This window comes from Xyrauchen texanus, chromosome 46, assembly GCF_025860055.1.
Source record: "Xyrauchen texanus isolate HMW12.3.18 chromosome 46, RBS_HiC_50CHRs, whole genome shotgun sequence".
NCBI classification, from domain to species: domain Eukaryota; kingdom Metazoa; phylum Chordata; class Actinopteri; order Cypriniformes; family Catostomidae; genus Xyrauchen; species Xyrauchen texanus.
The window spans coordinates 9,252,780-9,272,750 of NC_068321.1; the positions used below are offsets into that span (position 1 = coordinate 9,252,780).

The 19,971-nt window shown below is 37.1% G+C and overlaps 1 protein-coding gene across 3 annotated transcripts in view; it reads right to left on the reverse strand.

The window, feature by feature from the left end:
• Positions 1 to 13,088: 13,088 nt before the first annotated feature.
• LOC127637910 (probable phospholipid-transporting ATPase IM) overlaps positions 13,089 to 19,971 on the reverse strand; it is a 42,417-nt gene continuing 35,534 nt past the window's right edge. For all 3 annotated transcript variants that reach the window (XM_052119158.1, XM_052119157.1, XM_052119159.1), the window contains 5 exons: positions 19,770 to 19,853; positions 19,438 to 19,683; positions 18,560 to 18,698; positions 16,062 to 16,192; positions 13,089 to 13,662 (listed from right to left, as the gene is read on the reverse strand). In XM_052119158.1, coding sequence (XP_051975118.1) covers positions 13,318 to 13,662; positions 16,062 to 16,192; positions 18,560 to 18,698; positions 19,438 to 19,683; positions 19,770 to 19,853 — 945 coding nt within the window. In that variant the 3' untranslated portion in view covers positions 13,089 to 13,317. The remainder of the gene's footprint in view (positions 13,663 to 16,061; positions 16,193 to 18,559; positions 18,699 to 19,437; positions 19,684 to 19,769; positions 19,854 to 19,971) is intronic.

The following is a 19,971-nucleotide window of genomic DNA, read 5'->3' on the forward strand; positions in this document are numbered from 1 at the left end:
ACAGTGCAGCTGCTCTCTACTTGAATGGGGAAAGACCAAACAATAAAAAATGGTTGGTCAAGATTATGATCAAAGGACACATTTCAAATCAGCAATTAAATCTGATAATACGGGTATCATTAATTGAGATTCTCTACCTTATATTACGTAAAGAAAAATATTTTCCCGGAATGTATGGCTAATGCGCATGCGCGTTCTAAAGTTGATTGACAGAGGATGTCTGTATATAAAAGGTGATTGGCTCTTTTAACTGTGTGGCGGGACTTCATCCGTTGGGCACTCTGAACCAGTTTATATACAAACCTCATAATTTGGTAATTGGAAACTGATTACAACTTTCTTTTTCTTTTTTTTTTGAAGGGTAACATATTGTTTATTGTGACTATGCAGTCCTAACTCCTGCCCATGGCAATAGAGCAGAATATTCTTGCTGCGGTTTCTGTCAATAGCTCTCAGATAATTAAACTGACTAACACCGATGCTAAATATAAGTAAAAATGCTTTGATTTTCAGAACTAGTGAATTTGTATTTGGTCGTTAATTGGCCAAATAAACCAGGAAACCGCTTCTTTCATGCGAGACATGAAAGAAGATAACCCAGGATCCATATAGTGCAAGGGAATGGTGGCCAAACATTGCATGAGGTGAGTAAATTCTCAGATAATTTTCATTTTTGGGTGAACTATCCCTTTTAGTCCTTTTTTACTATAAATTCTCCTCCCTGCCCAATAGGTGGCGATATGCATGAAGAATGTGAATCACCAAAAACAAAAGAAGAATGTGAAAGTGAAAAATAATTATACTTTTATGCTGCTCTTATGTGCTTTTTGGACTTTCACATTTCTGGTCACTATTCACATTGTATGGACCTACAGAGCAGAGATATTCTTCTGAAAAAATCAATTTATATACAGCAGAAGAAAGAAAGTCATACACATCTGGTATGGCATGAGGGTAAGTTATTAGAGAATTTTCATTTTTGGTTGAACTATTCCTTTAACAATTTCTAGAGTGAAAAATTGAATTCAATGACTTTGTGTCACCAACTTGAAGATGTCATGCAGACTTATTGTATCAATGTTGCAGGGATTTCAGTGTGTCTGCAGACAATATCCCCATTGACCAAGAGAATCATCAGTAGCACTATTACTTCCTTTGTGGAGTGAAAGGAATTCAGGTGAAATGTTTAGTATCACATAAAAGTCTGTAAGATGAGTGATTCACAGAAGTCTAGACATTTTACTTGGCTTCGTATCTGCTTGAGCACTTGAGCTTGTCTTCTTTGGCAGGCATGAGTTGTGTGGTGGACGGGACTATTCATGCCAGCTCAGGGCTTTCCAGCTCCAGTGCTCAGGTGTGCTGTGCTGTGCTGGTCTGGTCACTATGGAAGCCAATCAGAAGTCTCTGTCTAGTCCTTTCTATAAATGTCCTAACTTACTGAAATTTTATGTCTAACACACTTCTGTCCATAAATTTGTTCACAAAATTTTGGAGCCCAGTTATATTTGATAATGCAATATAATGCTGATTTACTTCACCTTCACTTTTAGCTTTTATTTTGACGGAGCACTGAAAGTCTGTGTGTATTTGTCATTTTGCAATGTTGCTCATTACAAATCTGTTGAAATGCTGTCATGTCCTCCTTTTCTCAATAACATGTCCCTTTTTTAGATTAGTATAATACTTATTGCGGTTACAAATGTTTGGAATTGCGCGACTGTGTGAATCTGCAGCTCTTTACTCTCACAATGTACGCAAACCAATCTGAGAGCACTCAAAACAACGTATCATCATAGAACACATCACCTGTTCACACTGAAGCACACAGAGAACATGTATTCATTGAATTATATTTCAGCATTTTGGGGTTTATTAATCACATATAAAAAACATGAATTGTGCAGCCCAGAAGGATCGTGAAACTACATTCGTGGCATGCTCTTTTGGAAACGTAGTGGCCAAATAAAAAGCATACTACAATCAATATGATATTCACAATATTGCTTAATTTTATATCACCAGGAAAATCATCGTGATAATATTGTAATATTGTTATTATGATATTATCATTATCACAACGATAAAAAAATTATAAAAATTCATTTTTATAATTAGTAATACATATGTTTATGTATATATACACTGGTGGCCAAATGTTTGAAATTATGTACAGATTTAGCTGTTTCTGAAGGAAATTGGTACTTAAATTAACCAAAGTGGCATTCAACTGATCACAAAATATGGTCAGGACATTACTGATGTAAAAAACAGCACCATCACTATTTGAAAAAAGTCATTTTTAATCAAATCTAGATTATTGATCATTTGATACTAGAAAATCACTTTTCATTATATCAAACACAGCTGAAAGCTATTTGTTTCATTAAATGAAGCTTAACATTGTCTTTGTGTTTGTTTTTGAGTTGCCACAGAGTGCAATAGACTGGCATGTCTTAAGGTCAATATTAGGTAAACAATGGCAAAAAAGAAACAGCTTTCTCTAGAAACGTGTCAGTCAATCATTGTTTAGAGGAATGAAGTCTATACAATGCTTGAACTTGCCAAAAAACTGAAGATTTCATATAAAGGTGTACACTACAGTCTTCAAGGTCAAAGGACAACTGACTCTAACAAGGACAGAAAGAGATGTGGAAGTCCAGATGTACAACTAAACAAGAGGATAAATACATCAGAGTCTCTAGTTTGAGAAATAGAAGCCTCACATGTCCTCAGCTGACAGCTTCATTGAATTCTACCCGCTCAACACCAGTTTCATGTACAACAGTAAAGAGAAGACTCAGGGGTGCCTTATGGGAAGAATTGCAAAGAAAAAGCCACTTTTGAAACAGAAAAACAAAAAGAAAAGGTTCGAGTGGTCAAAGAAACACAGACATTGGACAACAGATAATTGGAAAAGAGTGTTATGGATCTTAACCACATTGAGCTTTTGTGGGATCAGTTAGACTGTAAGGTGTGTGAGAAGTGCCTGACAAGACAGCCACATCTATGGCAAGTGCTACAGGAAGTGTGGGGTGAAATGTCAGTATCTGGACAAACTGACAGCTAGAATATCAAGGATCTACAAAACTGTCATTGTTGCACATGAAGGTTTTTCTTTTTATGAGAACTCATAAAACAAGTAGTTTAAGAAGTATGAATGAAGTACCGAACATTGTTTTCAAATTGTAATAGTAATTTTTCATGTTATTAATGTCCTGACTATAGTGTTGTGATCTTGACTATACTTTGTGATCAGTTAAATGCCATTTTGGTGAATAAAAGTACTAATTTCTTTCCATAAGAAGAAAATCTAGACATTATTCCAAACTTTTGACTGCCAGTAAATATATACATATATTAATGCTGTCAGTCAATTACAATAATTTATTGCATGATTTTTCCTAGTTAATCACGATTAATCGCATATTTTAAAAGTGCTTAAATTGATTCTATGTATAATTCTTTTCCTGTCAAAATGCATTTAGTTCCATCTTAGAAAAAAAAAGTTAACAATATGTAAAAAATGATGTTTTATGAAGTATTCCACAGTATAAAGATGGAAGTGAACTAAAATACTGTAGCACCAATTCAAGTCACATTAGTAAACGTTTCCCCAAGTCTAAGTGAGAGGTGTAAAAAAGGGCACTCAAAAACTTCAACTGGAACTTCAATACATTTCCCTTTGAAGGTCTCTGCGTTGTTCTGTCTTTTCTGAGCACTGAAGTAAACTGATTATTGTTCATTTACACTTTACAAATTGATTCTGTTATTAATTTTATCTGACTCCAATTTTATATTAGTCTGACTCCAATTTTAAATTGACCTCTAATTTAGATTAAAGCTCTAATTACTTTCTGATCATTCTTTTAATATAACATTTTTAAGTTATTGATTACTCTAAATCCTCTTCTATTCATTATCCTTTCGATCTGTATAGCCAGTTCCGTTATTAGTCAGCGGTTGTAGCGTTAACTAATATCGTCTGGTTTGGCTTGTCTCATAACCAGACGATATTGCCATTTAGTCACGTACATACAACTTGCTAAGACGGGTGGTGAGCAGTGACTGAGAGTCTTTAAATTACTTTTCTCCTACACGGTTCTCCTAGGTGGCTGTCCTACCTAGTTCTCCTGAGTGGTTTACTCTGTTTAAAGCTCCAGTATAGTCTACACCCTGGTCTAAGGAAATTCAAATTGACTGAGAGTCTTTATAAAACTTTTCTCCTACCTGGCTCTGCTGAGTGGTTTAGGTGATATTCAAGCACCAGTATTGATCATTATCCTGGGCATAAGTTTGCGGTAACAAGAATAAATGATTTCAGAGGAATACAGAATAAATACAAAATAACAATTTATTTGCCAGGTAGGATTTAAAACATAAGTTACAAAATCAATCAAAGCCAAATTCACATATGATCAGACTAAACAAACATTATTTAAAATATTTAAAATAGTCTTATATTTAAAAATAAAAGACAAGTCAAAGAAACATACCTATCAACACTACATGCAATGGCAAGCATGGGAGATCTGGCTTACAGATTCCCTGAGCTCCTCTGCCATTCTTCCTTAAATATCCAGACAGAATAAACATTGTGTACCAAAAATATTATCCTTTGAACAATGATAATTTGGTGGTGAATGGGTTCTTGACTTCCTATGATTTAACCTTATTAACATACAGGAGATAAATTAAATTGTAGATCAAGGAGGGTGATAGACCTCCAGAATAATGCAGTATTTAGCAAAGACCTTATAACTTTGTCACCATTAGTTTTACCAACATGGGAAAGAGACCATTATACCAGTCTCACAGAGACCTCTTAAATTATATCAAATACCAGCGTGCCAGGCATGTGTCTGGCGAGGCTGCACGCATGCTGCAGTTTAAGGCCGTTTGTGACTCTGCACCTGCCAAAGTTGTTGCTCAGCTGGGTGATCTGATGAACCAGAGTCATGCCAGCTGCAGAGACCTGTAAGAGTGCAGCTGCCCACAGCTGGACCAGCTGGTGAATATATGTCTGTGAGTGACAGTGAAAGTCAGCTGGTGGTCATAACACCAATTACCATAATAATGAAATAAAAATCTGGTTAGTCTAGATCAAATCATTTTTATCAGGGATTATTCACACGCCACTTGCATACGGTGTTGACAGAGTGTAAAGGCCAATGTACAGTATACTTTGGTTGTTGCTCCGTGTGCAGTATAACACAGTCTGCGTGTACTCGTCATCAGCACAGTCTAGGCCTGGGTATATTTCATTTTTGTGCATTCCGGATCAGATCGCACCCAGTCGTCTGCATTGCCTTTCAAAGTATACTCTTCTGACTGCTAGCGTATGTGCACAATGAATGCATTGTGATACTCTTTTAATACAGTTTTTAGTATTTGATGACAAAATTTGTGTCATGTATACTGTGTTCGGAGTGATCAGCATCTCAGACATCCGAAGTATTCTTTGGCCTTCTCTCGACACGCAGACAATACTCGTCTTTGTGGATCGTCGGCGCATGTGCCTGCCATTGACGGTACTAATAGGCTGTGTCTCATTTGTAAGGCTACGTCCTCAGGAGGTCGCATTTGTCGGTCGCATACGTCATCGAGATTGTCTCATTTCAGAAAAGCAAGTAGGGCACTTTGAATGCGACCTTCTATCACGGGAATTCCGAAGATGCATTGTGGGCACTCACAACCCACAATTCTTTGCTTCAACGGAAAAGTCTAAAAAAATTACGCCAATTTGCCCATAAATATGATGTTCAAACGCAAGGAATGTTAATTCCCAAGTTGAAGTACCTCAGTAGATGGTTGCAGAGTATATAATATGTATAATTATATTAATATATCATTAAAATAATGTATTAGACTAAAAGTACACCTGTAAAATCTATTTTCTTTTCTCTTTACATCATTATAACTCTCCTAAAATTAGAGGGACTTTGTTCCCTTCTCACTCAAAGCGCTCGCGCTTGTTAAATTGTGGCATGCTGTCATATCAACCATGTTACGTTCTGTTTCCGTTTGTCCTACGAATGCAGTCTTGTTTAAATGAGGCATGTTTAAAGGAGGACACTTGGTATACTGCAGCCTTCAAAGGACACGTCTTACCTAGTATGCAGCCTTCAAAATGAGACACATTCATAGAATATCTAAAAGAGTATACAGGCAACATGGACAACCGGGAATTCAGATAAACTATAAGAGATTCTAAGGGGCAAGGTCAGGGACGGATTATGACTTGCAAAGGCCCCTGAGCCAGTTATCACCATTGTTGATGGGTTTTCGAACGGGGGATCGCCAAACTAGATCACGCAACTTTAAAGCCCAGGGGCCCCCCGGGTAATCAAGAGCCCCTGGGCACTGGCCACCTTGGCCTGGTCGGTAATCCATCCCTGGTCAAGGTGTTACGAAGGGTTTGATTTTTGTTTAAAAAAACAGATAATAAAAATGATTATGATGAATTATGTTTCAAGTTAACTTCATCTAATGAACTATATAAACTGAATTAAACATTATCTATATTCATTTGTAATGAGAGGTTTGTGGTGTGAATGGGGGATTACATTTTTGATAATAGATTTTTTGAATGTTCATTCTTTAGTTCTGGTTGTCCCTCAGGAGATGGCAGGATGCTACAAATCTTGCAGCTATATTTGCACATTCAGCTTTTTCGCCGAGATTAAAAGGGAGTTTTTCAGTTGGGCTGCAATTATTAAATTGGGGAAATATTTAGATAATTTTGGGATAATGGTGGTTTCTGATTATTTCATATTTTGGGCATTCTGTGAGGAAGTGCAGGGACTTTGTTCCCTTCTCACTCAAAGCACTCGCGCTTGTTAAAGTCTGGCGTGGTGTCATATCAACCATGTTACGTTACGTTTCCGTTTGTCCTACGAAGACCAATAATAGTGGTTTATGAATATTTCATATTTTGGGCATTCTGTGAGGAAGTGCAGCTCTGTCTCCATCATTCCCAGATTGCAGTGGGAGCAGAGTCTCTCCTCAAGGGATACCCACATCTGTCTGCGCCGCCCCGTCTCTATGGCCAGACTGTGCTCACTTTCTCTCTTTCTCTCTCGCCCTCCCTCCCCTCCCCTCTCACAGATTGTCAGGAGGGGGAGGGGGGGCTGAATCGGGTGGTGGAGGAGTGTGACAAGGAGGAGGGTGCGGCCGGGCCATGAGGATACGCCCATCGCTGAGTTGACTAATCAGTTGGAGGGAGATAAGGGAAGAGCCAGGGACACCATAGAGAGATATGATGACAAAAGATGACAAAAATGGTATTTCAACTGGAAAATACCGTAATACTTGTTCTGTAACTGCATTTTTACTAGTAGAATTTTACAATTATCTTTCATTTACTCTGGTTCAACAAACAATTTCAGATATCTAACATACATTTTTTACTGAAATTCTAATGTCACAAATCAGCAATGCATTTCTTCCTAGTAAAATGTTTTTATATCTGCAATTTTGTTTCACTAGTGGCATTGCTTATTTCAGATATCTGTAATGTGATTGTAACTAGTAAGAAAGTCTCTTTAATTTCTCTCCAATTTATTGATATCTGAAATCCATTTCCAGATATTTTAAATACTAAACCTAACATGTTTAAATACATTTACAGATATCACAAACAAGTATTTTCACTAGTTGTCATTCAATTGTCAATGTAAGGAATGGATATTTGCACCAGTAACAATGTAATTTTATATATAAACAATATAATTTTCACTAGTAAGATGTACGTTGCTGTATCTGAAGTACATTTAGATATCTGTAACTGCATTTTGAACAGGAGTGAATGACAGATTGTGAATTTCTACTTGTAAAAATGCTACTACTAGAGTTGTTTTCTACTAGATGAAATAAAAAAAAATATGTATCAAGAATTAAAATTTTTACTAGTGAAAATTGATTTGTTGATATCTGCCATTTTTGTCCTGTATGTGAATAACAGTCAGTTTGCCTTATTAAAGGTGCTGTGATTTTTATGAAATGAGATGCAGTCAGATACGGTCTCATTGAAATAGGTGCCATGAAATATCACACCTGTCTGTAGCAGCCTTAGGCTTGGTAAACAATGGGCCGTGTCAGATCCTTTGTTAGGCCCGTTAGAAGACTTTCTGCCTGTCAGTCATTGTACGTGTTCACAAAGCTGATCATATATGCTCGTATAAGTGCTGGTACGGTGTCCTGGTTCTGATAAATGCTCAGGGCCTTGTTTCCCAATAACGATTAATCTATGCGGTTAAGATCATTTTCTACGAGCGATTTAAAAAACGTTCCTTATTTTTTAAGCGCGTTTTATGTGCTACTTAGTGTCGCTGTCCATATATGTAGTGCTGAAATGTGACAGTGTTGTGTTGCTCATCATTGTAACTATTATATTTGTGCAAAACTTTAGAAATACTTGTTTTATACCTCGCTGGGAAAATATTTACATTTATTTTCTTAAATACCCAACCTAATTAACTACTTAGGCTAATTAAATGTAGCTGTCACTGCTTCGTTCATTAGATGTGCGTTTTCAATGTTTTGTTTTCACAAATTCTGTGGGTCGTGGTGCAATTGCATCCAGGGTCAGTAAAGATATATGTGTTTTGTTTTTTTCTCCCCAATTTGGAATGGCCAATTACCGATGCGCTCCAAGTCCTCGTGGTGGTGTAGTGACTCGCCTCAATCTGGGTGGCGGAGGACAAATCTCAGTTGCCTCCGCATCTGAGACCATCAATCTGCGCATCTTATCACATGGCTTGTTGAGCACATTACCAGGGAGACTTAGTTTATATGGAGGACCATGCTATTCTCCAAGGCATCCACGCACAACTCACCACACGCCCCACCAAGAGCGAGAACCACATTATAGCGACCACAAGGAGGTTGCCTCACGTGACTCTACCCTCCCTAGCAACCGGGCCAATTTTGGTAGCCTAGGAGACCTGGCTGGAGTCACTCAACACGTCCTGGATTTAACCTCACGTCTCCAGGGGTTTTACTCAGCATCAATACTTGCTGAGCTACCCAGACCCTGCCTATGTTGTGGCTTTTGATGTTTCGATAAGTTTTGTTAGCTCTTCATGAACAATGACAGTGAAGGATTGAAGTTGCTCATGAGGAAAATTATGAGATACTGTTTTCTGTGGTACTGTGACAGATGATAGCATAATTCCATTTCCATAATTCTATTTATTTCAAGTTTATCAATAAAATCCCTTGTGCTGGGATGGAATATCTGGTTCTGTTGAGGCTTTATTTCTAACCAATTTAGCCACAGTACTGAATAAACATCTAGAATTGTTGTGGTTATTTTCTATGAGTTTGCTAAAATATGCTGACCTGGCAGCTTTTAGTGCCTGTCTGTAGCTACAGACACAATCCTTCCATGCTCCGCGAAATACCTCTAATTTTGTATTCTTCCGTTTGCGCTCCATTTTCCGAGCTGCTCTCTTGAGAGCATGAGTGTGATCATTGTACCATGGTGCAGGGCTTTTTTCTTTAATTTTATTTAATCGAAGGGGGGCGACAATATCAAGAGTGCTAGAGAAGACTGCGTTTATATATTCTGTTATTACATCAAGTTCATCTAGACTTTTTGGCTTACTGATTATGTGAGACAATTCTGGAAGATTATTAGTGAAGCTATCTTTGATGGTCGAAAGAATAATTTTACCTGAACAATAGCGTGGTGTAGATTGAGTGACATTAGCTGATCACAGCATACAAGAGATGAGGTAATTATCTGAGATGTCATTGCTCTGTGGCAGAATTTCTATAGTATCAACATCAACTCCATATGACAGAATTACATTTAGTGGATGTTTATGGCGATGAGTTGGTCACATTTTGTCTGACTGCAAGAGAGTTGAGAATATCGATAAATGCTAATCCCAATGTGTCATTATCTATGTGAATGTTGAAGTCACCAACAATTAAAGCTCTATACACAGTAACAACTAGATCTGATAGAAAATTAGCAAATTCACCAAGGAAATCAGAATAAGGCCTGGGTGATCTATATACTGTGGCAAGGGCAAAAAATGACAGAGATTATTTATTTATATCTGACGGTGTCACATTAATAATTATTAGTTCAAAAGACTTAAACGTATATCCTGTCCTCTGAGTAACACCTAAAATTTCACTGTAAACTGTAGCAACACCTCCACCTCGAATCTTCAGATGAGGCTCATGTTTATAACAATAACCTGCTAGAGTAGATTTATTTTTCTGGTCTAAGCCATGTTTCAAAAAGAGCACATCCAAACTATGATCTGTAATAATTTCATTTAATTGGTAGAAAGAGATATAATGTCTAGTAGCCCTACCTTTATATGATGTTTATCCTTAATCCGTTTTTTTTCTAAATGATTTAGTGAGGGTTTTGTGGTTGGTAGTTACAGACTCAGTCTCTATGAGGTATCTAGGCGATACAGTGACACACTATGTGTTCTAGTTTATGTGACCTGTGTGACGTCTCAAGGCAGCTAGTTCGGATTAACCAGTTTGTCAGCTTCCTGATCAGAAGGGGGTGATAGTTACTTTCAAACGTCAATGTGCTATTATTCAGGTAAGTTGTTATGAATATTTTGACTTAACCCAACTTGCTCTCAGCAGTATTCTCTTCAAACTATTGCTCTGTCATGATAGCAGTTGGCTTAAAAGTGAAAACTCGTGGTAGATGTGCATTATTCACACTAATGTCTGCAATAGCGCCTCTTGTGGCAACACAAGAAATTGAGCTTGCATACTTAAAAGTGCCTGCAAAAACCACTATATGAAGTATGAACATAAACAAATTATTTTTAAATAAATTAAACAATGGCTATTTAATGCATTTAATATAAAAATTACATTGACTTGTATAAAAATCCATGCATTTAAATAAAAACAATAAACAATTTGCATGGTCCTTGCTGACAAAATAGCACAGCAGGAAAATCGTATACATTCATCATACATATTTAATAATATTAAATTAATGTGTTGACTGTACATTCATGAAAAGGAAATGTTGCACAACCACCTTCATCAAATACATTTCAGATAGAAAATATGACCTTTACATTAACATCTTACCTGCAAAATATCCCAAAATGTGAGGGCAATAATCTGATCAGCTAATTTATCATTTATGCCTGAAAATCATTGATGTGTTGTAAAGTCAGACCTTTTCAGAGAAAAAAGGTAATGGTGACACATTCAACCCAATATAGAAGAACTTAAAGTATTTCCTTAAATAAAAGGAAAACAAAAAAGGCACAAAAATCCCTTGCATAAAGGATCACGTGAAAGAAATGCCCACTTTATAGACCTTTGAAGTAGATACATGGAATTAGTTTAGTCAGAGTAAATGCATCCGTCTATCGCTTGCAGGATGATGGAAGGCACATCTATGTATTCCCAAGACCTTTACTTTTATATTCTCTCGATATTCTCCATTCAATGAGCTGCATGCAAAGCTGAGGATAACTATGGTATATATAGATATATATAAGAGGTACAAGTTAAATTTGGCTTTTAAAAAAAATGTAAACTCCATATAATGGGCAAAACAGAGTTTGCTTTGAATATTAACACCCAATGCATGTTCTCTGTTGTATGGCTATTGTGCATTTCTAATTTCTCATTTATTAAGGAAAAAAAAGCAAAAATCATGGTTTCAGTAAAAGACTTACAAGGGAATTTAATGAAGCCAGTGCATAAACATTAAAAAACACAGTTTCAAAAGCATAGCTACAAAATGCAAACATTATACAGTATGTGTTAACATGATTTTAGTGTTAATGTTTACATCTTGTGACTGTACTTTTAAAACAGTGTGTATTTTAGCATTTACGGATTGGCCCCATTCACATCCATTTGCTTGTCTTAACATAACCGCAAGTTTTGGGTGTTTTTTCAAATGCTGTGGACTGAGCTGAATTTGAATTGAACCCAGAGCATTCCTTTAAAGGGATAGTTCACCCAAAAATGAAAATTCAGTTATTGTTTACTCACCCCTGTTTTGTTATAACCCCATATGACTTACTTTCTTTTTCTTCACACAAAGAGAGAAATTGTGAGAAAATATTTTCCTAATTTCTCTCTTTGTGTGAAGAAAAAGAAAGTAAGTCATAAAGAGTAAACAATGACTGCATTTTCATTTTTGGGTTAACTTATCCATTAGAATGTCCACATATAAACAGTGTTTAAACATTTTTGTGCAATGCATTTACAATCCTTCATCAAGAACCCCTGCAGATGTCTGTATCAGAGTTTAAATTATTTCACACACTTGTAAATATTTGCTCCCTGATGCATTGTTATTCTGAGCAATTAGTAGGATGTTAACTCATGTTTAAATGCCCTCCCTGCAGTTAATAGTTTCTTAATAGTTTTTTTCAGTAAAATATTCGAAACATTCTTAAAATAAGACACATTTACATGAGAAAATCACTTTTTTATAATTGTTTTAAGGGAATGCATCTTGAATTAAGTTTATTTTTCATATATTTATATAATAAATATAATAACTTATATAATTTATTAAGCTTGGCTAATGTTAATTTCAACATAGTAATATATTTTTAAATTAAAGGTAGTACATGTTAACATTAGTTCATGCACTAGTTCATAAACTTTGCCCACTATTAATAATTTTTGATGGCTACAAAATAAATAGGATTTAGTGTTTCCAATGCATATGAAGCATAAGAAGAAGTCAAAACTTAATACACAAAAATTCCACCTATCAAAGGAAACATTGCATTTGTGAATCTGTGCCAGAAAATACGGATGTATTGTCAGGAGGGAATTAATCTGCATGAGAGTGAAAATTAGGTGAAGAAAGGTTGTGTTATCTGTGCTTAATTGTGCTGGCTCTTTGGAGTCTCCTGTGCTTGTCTCATCACTCATTGTCCAGTTGTGCCCAAGGGCATCTCTAAGAGAGCCTCTCAGAATCCATCATTATCATCAAATTAAAGGGATAGTTTGCCCAAAAATAACAATTCTGTCATTATTTACTCACCCTCTTGTCGTTCCAACCCCATATATATATATACAGTATATATATATATATATATATATATATATATATATATATATATATATATATATATATATTTTAATCCTCTGTGGAGTCACTAACATGTGCTTTGCAGAAAAATGAAAGTCCATATAGGTTTGGAACAACATGAGGATGAGTAAATGATGACAGCATTTTCATTTTGGGTGATCTATCCCTTTAAAAAGACAAAGGGACAGGCACTAAGTCCTTCTTTCTTCTGCAAAGGACGAAAAACCTGTGAGTGTTCATTGAGTTTACTGTATGGTTCTTTATGTGGCTTCCAAGTCTTCCAGTGTTCGCTCTTGACTTTGGTCACTTTCCCTTCTAAATCCAGTGATCTCCACCACTGGGGTGGTAGTGTCCAGGTCCACTTTGTTTTTCACCAAGCCCTCAATCCATCTGGATCTGGCAGGATCTCTTGTGGGAGAGGATACAGGGTTTGTGAAAGTAGAGGATGTGAGGACCTTCATGTTCTTGCCAGAGGTGATGAGTTCTCCGTATCCCTGCTGGTGGGCGAAAGCGTACGCAGAGCGGCGAGAACTCGTCCTGCGGACCCGCCTGAAGTTCTGTTCTTGAGGACCCTGCCTCCTAGTGGCCTGCTGAAGTAAACGCACCTACGAGAGGGAAAATAGTTTCAACAGCTCATTATGATGTATGTAGGTCTGGAAAAGGTGTCAAGATGTTACACATTACCTTTTTAGAAAACCTAATGAGTACTATGACATTGTGTGGTTCTCAATATTTGGACTTCAAAATGGATCTATGTGCTGATTATCATTCTCCCATGTCTGTCAAACATGTTGAGTGGTCCAAACTTCATCTGCAGCCTGAAACTGAACTTTTGGTCACATTTTAGGAGTGAATGCACTTAGCTGCATAGAGAGCTATAGGATGCTCCCTGGCTCCCTATTTAGTGAATGACTTAACCTCCAGTGTGCTGTCTGTCTGCACTGGTCTCAGAACAGTTTGAAATGCACCTTATTTTCATCCTAATTCAAATTAAATTATTTTCAGCTTTTGGATGAACCCATTGATTGTCAAAGTGAAAATGTAAATATAGGAATATTTTTACTAATGTTAATTAATAAAACCATATTGTACATAAAAACGAAGCAAAATAACCCACAGATGTGTAAAGGTTACAGACATTCAAAATTATATTTTTTCAACTTTTGAGGGAATTATGTCCTGAAATACACGTATGTGGACATCATGTTTATCAGCTCGCTGATGTGTGAAAAATGAATGCATTTTTTAAAGTGGCATATTAAACGAAACTAGAGACGCTACTCTTTACACCCAAACAGGTTTCAATTAAAAAACCTAAATGCGTTTCTTACCAGAGGCATTTTTGTTGGCTCTGCGCCTGTATAAGCACTTCACGGAAATTGACACCATGCTGTTGTGTCATGTGACTCGGTGCGTCAGAAGTTTTAACCCTTAAATGACAGTCTAGTTGTGAACAGTATTCAGTCGGTTTAAATTTATTTAAATTATGCATTGTGTATAGCAAAGTCAAAATACAACATCCACGCATGTGTATACAGGGTTGCATGAGGTTAAGCATTTTTAAAATTCACTATTAGTCCATGTGGCCCAATTATGCAAGAACTACTAATAAAAGGTTTCATGACCAACGGCCATTGTGAAAGGCGTTTACAACAGAAAATAATTTGGACTTGTTCATCCGTTTGTAAAAGTGTAGCCATAAGACCTGAAACTAAAGCCATAAATTTTTTTACTAACATGTCTGTGTGAAGTTGTATTGAATCCTTCATTTCCTGTCATGACCATGTAAAGTCATAGTCACAGTATGTCTCGCGTTATACGTGCAAGCAAAAAGTGGAGCAAATACGTCAATAATGCAGCCATCGCTAAAGTGAGAATTTAGACATATCCTTCGAAATGCAGCTTTTTTAGGCATCATTGGCACACTCCAGAAGCGAAGGCTGTTCCAGAAGCGGCCTGATCTAATGAAATTTACGTGACCATGGCAACATTTTTGCAAGTAAAAATTACGTGCTTCATTACACGTTTTGGTGCAGTTTCCTGGTGAAATGTCCAATGGAGGCGGTAAAAGCGAGGGAAATTATTTCGTAATCAGATGAAACGCACTTCCCTAACCAAACACTCGAACATAAACCTAACTAATAGTTTTAAAAAAGCAAATGACAGCTAAACAAAACAGATATCCTTACCCTTAACCAACACCTAAACCTAATCGATAGTGTCCTAAAAGCAAAAGCGACATAAAAGGCAAATGTTTTTGAAGCAACCACATAATTTTGTGTTGCTTCTATGACACTTCCAGCTTACATGTCAGCTTGCGTGCTTGGATGAGCTCAACCTGTCCAATGCATTAAATTAAAAGTGTTTCCTTATCATAACATAGCAGTGTGCGCATAATAGAGCGAAAAATATGTGTTTATAAAGTCATAATCAGCCGTTGTAGTCGTGATATGTAAAAACCTGAATAAAACACACAGACGTTGTTGCATCTCTAGTGCTAATTTCACCTGGAAACTGGGGCGAAACAGAGCGCAGCACATAAAACTCACTGTACAAAAATGTTGTTATTATATGCATCCTTCCTTGGTTAGGCAATCCCAGAATGCACCATGATGAGCTCGGTGGAAAGATCTAAGATTGTGGATGATGTGAGAATTTTCTTTATTATAAATTTACTTGCAATCACTTCAATATTGAAAAGTATTGATAAAAAATAGTTTCATGTGATAGAAAACTGACTATTTTACCCAAAAGGTTTGTGTATTATGAATATTTAAGCTCATTAGAGTATTACGTCGTTACTCTCGCTTCACATGTATTGAAAGCAGTTGCAGGTCGAGTCTCCTGTGCGCTTTTGATTAAACCTAAATTGATAATTAACTGGTAATTAATTAGTAACAGCATTGTTATTATTTATAAGATAGATATTTTCCTATATTAACAGTAGCATATTGGTTGTTTTATCTTCCCACCGCATAAGGAAATGCATATACAGTAAAATAACCTTGTCAGTCTGTGTGGGATATAGGTCAGTCTTGATGAATCGGAAGGCCACCATGGGCATTATGCACACTACAGTGGTGAGGAGGATAACCAGCCACACAAGCTTCTGATTCAGAGAGTTACGTGCCGTACCTACAAACAAAAACACAACACAAGATATAAAAAGACACACTGAAATGGCCAAAACTTACACTACAGATTGTGATTAGTATGTAAAGGGGTATAAGGACCCAATAAATTTAAGCATGTGAAACTAAGCCAAAATTCTGAGATTATTTAAAGGTGCACTAATTAATTCTTTCCACTTAAAAAGTTTTTACACCTAAAGAAATCAATTGTACTTTCAAAAATGTGTTTAAAGTGATGTACACTGACATGAGATGTTAAAGGTCCCCTGACATTAAATTTTCACTTTCTGAGGTTTTTTAATATTAGTTCCCCTAGCCTGTATTTGGTCCCCTCGTGTCTAGAAATTTCAGTCGGTGTAAACCGAGTTTTGGCTATCTTTCTCTGCCTGTGAGAAAATGAGATCTCAGACGGGCTGATCTTGAATCTCCCCTGTATGACGTCATACGGGGGAAAGGTTACCTCCCCCTTCTCTGCTTTGCCCACCCAGAGAATTCGAGCTAGGAAGTACGAACGCGCGCGATTTTAGTTTATCCTCGAGAGATATCATGGCGTGTGACCGATTGAAGCACAAAAGTTGCTCAATAATTGAATGCACAAATGATCACAGAAGTCTTTTTTTACTTCCTTCATCCAATCCCCAGAAGGATCAATGGATAAATTTCATTTAATCTGGGAATGCACCGACACAACACACCAAATTTTTGTATGTCTGCGCCAAACAATTCACAGACGACTGTTTTCACAACATGGGTCAATTCAGAGCTGGGCATGCTGAACGTCTGAAACTGAAGTCTGGATCAGTACCAACTCTCTTTGGCTCACCTACAAACCTCGGACAAGTAAGTCAACTAATTATATATAATTGTGTTGCTTTACTATTTATGGTTACCTAGCTTGTTACACGTAGAATGTGGCTGTAACATTAGCTATGCAGCTAACAGCCGAGTTACTGTCGCTAATGTAAAGGTAGATAGCATCAGGTACACTGTAACGCAAGTGTTGTACACTTCTTTGTTATTTGGATATCCGTTCTCCTGTTGGTGATATGTTTACAAAATTACAGACGTTTCAGATCACTGCGTACTAGAACATCTAACATTAGGCACAACAAAACAGTTTTTTCCCCATGCTATCTGCACACACTTGGCTAATGAAGCTCATTCTGATTCTGATTCAAACTGAAACGCTTGAACGACTGCACGTCTAAGTGCCATTGCAATATATCCAATGTAAACATGCATGGTACCGTTGCCGCAAGCTGGTCAAGACCACACCCACACTACACCTTGCCCCGCCTTTCTCCTCCTCATTAGCATTTAAAACTACAGACACCGAAACGGCACGTCTGAAGGAAAGCTCATTATGGGTTGGCTTGTAGTGTCTATAATTCTGTACCAAGGCTGAATTTTGTAAAAGAGATTTCAGATACAGTACTAGGGACCACTAAGGCCTATATCAAAGCCTACAAAAAGAAGCATGTCAGGGGACCTTTAAATTCGACATATGTCTGGTTCTCCCTCATGGTGGCCAGCTGAATACTACTTACTTTATCCCGTTAACCCCCTCATAGCACATTCAGTTGTGGAATAAGTTAATCATGGGTGACTGTGGCAGGGTGGAGGGCGGGGCCGGGTCGTGATCATACACACCCGGTCCCTTATCCCCCGGCAGATGGCCGCGGCTGCTCCGTTGGGGTGGACGGTTGTGGCGAGGCTTGACGATACAAATAATATTTTTAATGATAACACTTAAACAGACACAAACACATGACGGACATGTCCTTTAACGATCTCTCTCTCCTCACACCACCGTCTGTCATCGGCCTTTATACCTCTCGGAGGCTTAATTAGCCTGATAAGGGACCGGGTGTGTATGATCACAACCCGGCCCCGCCCTCCGCCCTTCCACAGTGACAAATACACCAGCAATTAAAGTATTTCTCTCTCTCTCTTTCCTAGTGTTTGTCCCACGTAGGTGCAGGGTCCACTTCGTGATAGTCCACATATATATACATTTGATTTGGCACAAGTTTTACTACAGATGCCCTTCCTGACGCAACCCCCAGTGGCTGGGGGACTCTTAATCACACACATACGGGCAATTTAGAGTCTCCAATTCACTTAACCTGCATGTTTTTTGGACTTGTGGGGGAAACCGGAGCAAACAAGGGGAGAACATGCAAACTCCACACAGAAAGGCCCTAGTTGAGCTGTGAGGCGACAGTGCTAACCACTGAGCCACTGTGATGATGCATTCATGCCAACAGGTGGCAGCAGCACTGTCCAATATCACTGTTGTATCAGTTGTTTAGGAAGCAAAATGTAAACAAAACATTATTTAGTGGACCTTTAAGCACATTTAAATTCTTACCTATAAAAGGAAACTGGTTCGGGAATATGGTAAAAATACCATCGCTGTGCATTGCAAAAAGTATGGCAAAGTACACGGCTAGACTCCCCCATATGAAGAAATGATTCACGGCTGTCCAGTAGTTTGTGTCAAGCCCAATCTATAACGAGATGTGATATTTCAATGTTGTTAAACAAGAATATATAATTAAACATTTCTTAACTCAAAATGTTTTTCAGTTTATCTTTACAATTTAAGCATTTCAATCGTATGACCGATTTCCCTCATTAAATTGAGTAATCTTTAATAGTGTACACATATTTATTAACATACAAATTCAAAGTAAATGTGTACTACACTCAAAAAATATTTTTAAATGCACGCATTTTAATTTCATAACAAAATTCCATCATTAATTGAGTAATTTTTACGTTTTATTACTTTAATTTCATTAAAAGTACACAACACAATTTGATGAAATTTTGTTATGAAATTGAAATGTGAAAATCTTAAAAATAGGAGAAAATATTTGTTGTTTAAATAAGATTAATGGTGAGCATGAACTTTGGGAAAAGGCAAAGCAATAGCATTTGCTTAGGCATTAATTGAGCTCGTTTTAAACTTAGCAAAGCTAAGCATATTTAACTAGATCTCATTTAAACCATTTGTTTAAATCTTACTTTTAAGAGGAATAATTTTTTTGTGTTACTTTCTACATTAAATTACATTCATCTTTTACATTGCAAAGTCAAGCTAAACCTTTTAAATAAAAACATTCCACAAAGAAAAAGCCACAACCTTGTCCTGTACATGATCAGTTATGTCCAAAGTGATTGTTTAAAAGATGTAATACACATGCACATTCGATGAGTTCTTAATTAGTTGTAAAATTGTCTCACCTGGCCACTGACAACAATGACCAAACAGGTAGCTATGGTGACGGCAAAAGTTTGTTGATCAGAGATGTGGGCACCATCATCACCCACAGCGGTCATGAAGGCTCCATATGGGATGAAGAATAGGATGAAAGAGGTGCAAACGCCCTGAAGGGTGCAGGTAAAGAACTTCCTCTTGTTGAAGAGCTGGTTCAGCTGCCCCGGTCTGTACAAGTTTGGACTGCGTAAACTGTACTGCTCGTTCACATCCTGCAAAATCAACAGACTTTTAAGTTAAAATTAATCAGATATAATGTTAAATAAAACAATCATCAATGATTGTGTAACAGGTTTACCTGGTCATACAGGCCCATGGCCAGCACTGGAAGCGAGGTGTAGACTATGTTGAAGAGCGTGATGAACCATTGGTCGTATACCGTCTGCAAAGACAACAAAATATAATTTATAATCTGCAAGTCAAACATTTTTGTATACACCCCTTGCACATCTGCGAGTTCAAACGCGGGTACATAGAGCGCATTAAGACATTTAAAAAAA